This window comes from Rhinopithecus bieti, unplaced genomic scaffold (genome assembly GCF_001698545.2).
Source record: "Rhinopithecus bieti isolate Rb0 unplaced genomic scaffold, ASM169854v2 scaffold_17939, whole genome shotgun sequence".
NCBI classification, from domain to species: Eukaryota; Metazoa; Chordata; class Mammalia; order Primates; family Cercopithecidae; genus Rhinopithecus; species Rhinopithecus bieti.
This window is the reverse complement of record NW_016809446.1, coordinates 261,209-267,562: the sequence shown is the minus strand read 5'-3', so window position 1 is coordinate 267,562 and position 6,354 is coordinate 261,209. Positions and strand designations below refer to the sequence as shown.

The following is a 6,354-nucleotide window of genomic DNA, read 5'->3' as shown; positions in this document are numbered from 1 at the left end:
AACAAAACACTACTGCAAGTTTACAGATGTTATTTCAGGTAGTCACAAAATAGGGACAAAGAATATATCATTCATCTTCATTTAGTCTGCACAAATGACAATCTTTAACAAGAAAGGGAAGGGGTATGAGTAGACTTAAGGTAGAATAGCAAAGATAGAAAATAATCACACTTAGTAGTCTACTGAGTCACAACTGAAACCTTAAAGGTAAAGTACCTGTTGAACTCCTATCCCTACCCACTGACTTTTCCCATTGTACCTAATGCCTCTTATTTTAACCCATTTAAAATAAGAGGTAAATGGTACTACAGACTCCATCTTAGAAAAAAAAAAAAAGAATGACTTTTAATTAACTTAAAAATTTCTGACATTTTGTGCATTAATGAAAACACCTCCAGCCGGGCGCGGTGGCTCAAGCCTGTAATCCCAGCACTTTGGGAGGCCGAGACGGGCGGATCACGAAGTCAGGAGATCGAGAACATCCTGGCTAACATGGTGAAACCCCGTCTCTACTAAAAATACAAAAAACTAGCCGGGCGAGGTGGCGGGCGCCTGTAATCCCAGCTACTCCGGAGGCTGAGGCAGGAGAATGACGTAAACCCGGGAGGCGGAGCTTGCAGTGAATTGAGATCCGGCCACTGCACTCCAGCCCGGGCGACAGAGCAAGACTCCGTCTCAAAAAAAAAAAAAAAAAAAAAACCTCCATCTATGTTGCACAGTAATGGGACAATACAGCAGGGTGCAGAGTTTGAATACAATTCCTAAGCCCTTAGTAGAAGAGTATGATATGCTTATTATAGGTATAACTAAAAAATGTCTGGATTAGTATCATTATGTTGAATTTAAACTTAGATTTACACTTTAAATAAAGGTTCTAAATTTGGGTTAAACATGGCAGGTTGACCACAAATGTATTTCCTCACTCTCCTGAAATTCATTAGAATTAAAGACATAAAATAAAGGTCATACACAGGATCAGGCAACAGGAATGACAGCAGAAAATTTTTCTATTTATTTTATTTATTTATTTTTGAGAGTTTATTAATTAATTAATTAATTAATTTTTGAGACAGAGTCTTGCTCCGTTGCCCAGGCTGGAGTGCAGTGGTGCAATCTTGGCTCACTGCAGCCTCCACCTCCCAGGTTCAAGCTATCCTCCTGCCTCAGCCTCCTGAGCAGCTGGGATTACAGGCGCACACCACCATACCCAGCTAATTTTTATATTTTTAGTAGAGATGGAGTTTCACCATGTTGGCCAGGCTGGTCTCAAACTCCTGGCCTCAAGTGATCCGCCTGCCTCAGCCTCCCAAAGTGCTGGGATTATAGGCGTGAGCCACCGCACCTGGCCACAGCAGATGATTTTTAATAAATCTTGAAAGATGAAAAAGACAATGGAGTGGTAACTGATACGGAAGCACAACTTTAGTGCCTACAGAGAGTGACTGGAACAGGATCAAGTTAGTTTGTCTTGCAGAACCCAAGGCAGGCTCCAAACTCAAAGACACATGGTACCTTGGAAGGTAGAATGAAACATAAAACAAAACCAGCAAGGTCAGTTGAAAACATGTAATTAGGGTCCCAGGTCCACCTGTCCTCCCATCTTATAAAGAATATAGAAGGTCTGGGCTCAGAAATAGTAGGACTGAAATCTGAGAAATGGGAAAAAAAACTACACACTGAGAAGTAGAACTCCACCTCCCTTTTCCAATTCTGCTTCTGGAAAATGAGCAGCCATGCTTGTACTCCCCAAGTAGAAAACTGGGAGAGTCTTCTCTGAAGAAACTGAACAGACTCAGAAAAGACGCACCTAGCAGGGCACAGCGGCTCACACCTGTAGTCCTAGCACTTTGGGAGGCTGAGGTGGGTGAACTTGAGGCCAGGAGCTCAAGAACAGCTTGGCTAACATGGCAAAACCCTGTCTCTACTAAAAAAAAAAAAAATTAGCCGGGCGTGGTGGTAGGCGCCTGTAATACCAGCTACTCAGGAGGTTGAGACAGGAGAATTGCTTGAACCCGGGAGGTGGAGGTTGCAGTGAGCCGAGATTACACCACTGTACTCCAGCCTGGGGGACAAGAGCAAGACTCTCTCTCAAAAAAAACAAAAAAAAAGAAAAAGAAATGAGAGGTTTTCGGACAGGCTAGATTTCTAAACATGTCTGTCTATGGACCCTTTCCCAGGAAAATGTGCTCCAGTACAACTAGGAAGGATAACAAGAGAGAGGGAATACAGAATCTAGGATTTAAGGGACCCAAAACAAGAGGAGTTATGTGAGATCCCAGGTGACTTCAGAGAGAGATCCCAGGAAAACAGGCACAGAGCAGGCTTAGGAAAAGCCCGTCTACATTTGAGGAGGATGACAAAAGGCTGAGTAAAGTTGTCTCCAAGAGAAAAATGGAACAGATGTGTTTTAGTAGATGGAAAATATTTTTGATAGGCATGTGGCAAATGCTACAACATTTGGGGCGGGGGGGAATAGCTGTTAGAAAACAGTCAAATGAATATAGTCAGGGAATTAATTCCACAAAAAAAAAAAAAGACCATGAAAGCAAGGAGACCAGCCAAGGGATACTCACAGCATGTGACTGTGTGAGTTAGTGGAGGCTAGGAAAAGAGACATGCAGACATGCTCAGATTTCAGAAATATTTAAGAGAAACAAAGGATGTACAAGGAGGAGACAGTGAGAATAACACATGACTCAGCAGTGAATAACATCTGTATAACAATGTAAACATCAAATACTGATTTAATTTAAAATGTGATATATGTGGGGGGAATAGAGGGAAGAAAATAAGGTCACGGTAGAGTGAGGAAGCTTTCACCTGCTATGACAGGAAGTCAACATATAGTGCTAAAAATGAAGTTAGCTATTATAATTTTGTTACTTGATTTTAAAAGATTTAAAATTTAGGTAAAATATTTAAGGCAGATATTTATACCACAACCAAATTACCGAAATTTAACTTAAATGTCAGAAACCCTGAACAAATGGGCACACTAAGTCAAAGACTTTCCTGCATCTGATTCCTAGGAAAATAGAAATCATTTAGAAAATCCACAAAAAGAGGACCATACTAACAGTATTGGGTCCCCATTATATTTTTATGGAATCACAGCAGACATACTTTTAATTCAATTATTAATTTCTTAACTTTCCAACTGTTTACTTACATGGTTTAAATGGTTGCTCTTCCTCTTTTCTCGCACTAAGAATAAAAAAAATTAGCTGATCAATTCTGATATAAAAGCCACAGTACAAAAGTAGTTGCTGATCATCTGATTACCAATATACAAAATGAGATAAAATTCCATTTAAAAAATAATTTCCAACAAAACTCATCATTTAAATCATCTGGCAAGATGAATCCCATAAAATAAAATCTAAAACTTAGTTTTGCTTTTGACCTAACAGATATTCTACTACATAGAAATGAAAGAATCCCTATGTACAAAAGAAAGGGGCAAAACAAATTATGCTTAGTGAGAAATTTAGCTAATAGGTTTCCCTGTTGCACATCTGAAACATCATCCAGTAGTATTTTTTAATTCTACATTTAAAGGTCGCTTAATTACCAAGATCTAACTGCTGACAGCTCTAAGAACCAGTTTCTGACTAGGTGCCAATCTCTAGCTGCACCACAATCCCTGCAAGCATCCTGAACCACTTACTGATCATCTACTAATATGTTACTGAAAAAATAAACGGGTCTTTACATAAGTGGAAAGTAAACTACCTTAAATTTAAAAGTTAAAATGAATGTTAACCTAATTGAACATGGTATATTCAGCACATAAAATCATTTTAACAAAGGCCAGAAGAATAAAAGCTCCAAGAGGGACTTGGACCACGCTTTGTTTCCTACACTGCCTCTTCCTTTGATGCTAGACGAGTATCACAAGCACACACTCCTTACCACTGAAGAAAGAGGAGCATGGGATAGCTCTTCTTTTACTGCTTCCACACTCTGCATGTGTGAGAAGCCTGTGGCTCTGAAAGAAACTAAGAAAAACAACTATCCTAACCAGAAATGACCACCTCAAGACAGATAAAAGTCCACACAAGCTTCGAAAATGCAGCTTACAACCCCGCATTTTGTATCGTGTTGCATTACTTCAAATATTACAGAACCCCCGCTTCTTGTATTCTTGTTGTTGAAATAAACTGAAAACCTAGCTGTGTACGGCTTTTTAGCAAACAAATTAGGATTTAACATAATTTTAAGGAAGATAAACAGGAGTACAGAAAAATACAACAGTTCTGATTCTCATCCTAAAACAAGCAAGGCAAGGAAAATGTACATAAAGTTTCGTTTGCTGAGGCTAACCTTCTAGGAAACACCATAGGGCATGTTTACATTTACATTACATTAGGATGGAAAAGTTAATAGCTTAAAAGTTCTGAGTAGCATAAATTTGAATGTGATAGGCTCATGTGGTTAGAGCATTGTATAAAAGGAAGCCAAAATCAGATTCAATCCCTGTATACAAACTGATTTTTTAAAAAATGTGTTCAAATGAAACCAAGCTGCAACTTAAATCCTATCATTCATCTTTAAAATGTACTCTTTTGGACAAGGGAAGGAGGTCAAAGAAGTGTGTAGAAATAAGTATAAATCCATGATACTGGCCGGGAGCGGTGGCTCACGCCTGTAATCCCAGCACTTTGGGAGGCTGAGGGCGGATCACTAGGTCAGGAGTTTGAGACCAGCCTGGCCAACATGGTGAAACCCCGTCTCTAATAAAAATACAAAAATTAGCCGGACGTGGTGGCTCATGTCTGTAGTCCCAGCTACTTGGGAGGCCGAGGCAGGAGAACTGCTTGAACATGGGCGGTTGAGGCTGCAGTGAGCTGAGACAGCGTCATTGCACTCCAGCCTGGGCAATAAAGGCACTCCGGCCTCTTTAAAAAAAAAAAAAAAAAATTGACGTTACTAAATCAGGTGGCCATTAATTGTGTTGATAAAAAGGTGACAAAACCTGTAAATAGAAGGTCTACATGTTATTACTAAACAATCACAACTAAAAGAAAGTATATCATATATTAAAATAAGCGAACATATGAAAAGAAAAATTTAAACGAATACATCAGTTCTTCTAAATGCCTTCTATAACATATCCAATAAAATAGAAACAGTTTTCAGTCTTTTCCTTGGAAGGAAAAAACAGTTTTGTCTTACCATCTGTTTGAGATTTGCTCAGGAAAATTGTGCTTGCCCTTGGATGGTCAGAAGGGTTTGACTCCAAAGCTAAATCTACAGAAGAGGAGGAAAAAGATGTGATATTTTAGGTGAGTAGAAAAGATGATTTCTGAAATAGATATACACATCCATTTTAATCACTTTTAACAGTCTTCAGAGAAGTTTTTAGTAATAAATATGACGGAAATAAAGACAACAATACAGAAATACTCCTGGGGAATGCAAAACTGTAGAATCTCTCCACACACGTGGAACAAAACCAGGCTGTGTCAGAGACATTTAATAAAAAATCTGTGCCTAAACAATCTGGTACAAATGTTACATGAATCACACACATACCCACCCCTCCCTCAACTTATCGAATAGAAATATAACCACACTCTCCTCTCTGCTGCTATTACTAGCACATTTCAAGAACAATCTCAAGTAGCAGGTGATGCTGTGGCCAGTTACTGTTAGGCACCAGCTCAATACATCAAATATGGTAAAACAAAGAGTTGTTTTTGGCAAATGTTCTTTAGACAATCAAATGGCTAATTCTAACTCCATTCAACAAGTGAACTAATTTAGTTAGCTGTGGTTTTTTGGGGGGCTATTCATCATGGCAGATTTAAGAGGACTGAATAGAAGTTCTGTGTTCTAATACACAGGAACTTGTCAGAAAATTATTAACTTTTGCCCTCAATTTCTCACTTCTTCCTTCTAACAGTATGGTTAATTTGGTGTTACATCAAGAGTATGTTTTGAAGCAGATCTTAGGGCTGTTTCTAAAAAATTTTGCCCCTATGTCACGATAAATCTGCCTGTAGTCTACCTTGCACCAAAGTTGGATAATATATTTAGGTAAGACTACAAAACAGACTCTTGAATTTTCATGAAACAAACTTTGTCATTATATGGGATAGTAAAACCTGTCATGAGGGGAAAAAATAAAATCTATGGTATTCTTCAGCAAAGTACTTTTTTTTTTTTTTTTTTTTTGAGATGGAGTCTTACTCTGTCACCCAGGCTGGAGTGCAGTGGCACGGTCTCGGCTCACTGCAACCTCCGCCTCCCGGGTTCAAGCAATTCTCCTGCTTCAGTCTCCCAAATAGCTGGGATTACAGATGCCTCCCACCAGGCCAGCTAATTTTGTATTTTAGTAGAGATGAGATTTTA

At 38.9% G+C, this 6,354-nt stretch overlaps 1 protein-coding gene across 3 annotated transcripts in view; it reads right to left on the bottom strand.

Moving 5' to 3' along the window:
* The window catches only part of CCNYL1 (cyclin Y like 1), a 45,374-nt gene that overhangs the window by 25,256 nt on the left and 13,764 nt on the right, over window positions 1-6,354 (bottom strand). For 2 of the 3 annotated variants that reach the window (XM_017889415.1, XM_017889414.1), the window contains exons 2-3: window positions 5,176-5,250; window positions 3,170-3,204 (exon numbers count right to left, since the gene is read on the bottom strand). In XM_017889415.1, coding sequence (XP_017744904.1) covers window positions 3,170-3,204; window positions 5,176-5,250 — 110 coding nt within the window. Of the gene's footprint in view, window positions 1-3,169; window positions 3,205-5,175; window positions 5,251-6,354 lie in introns of those variants that run through there. The other variant, XM_017889416.1, reaches the window with a different exon arrangement.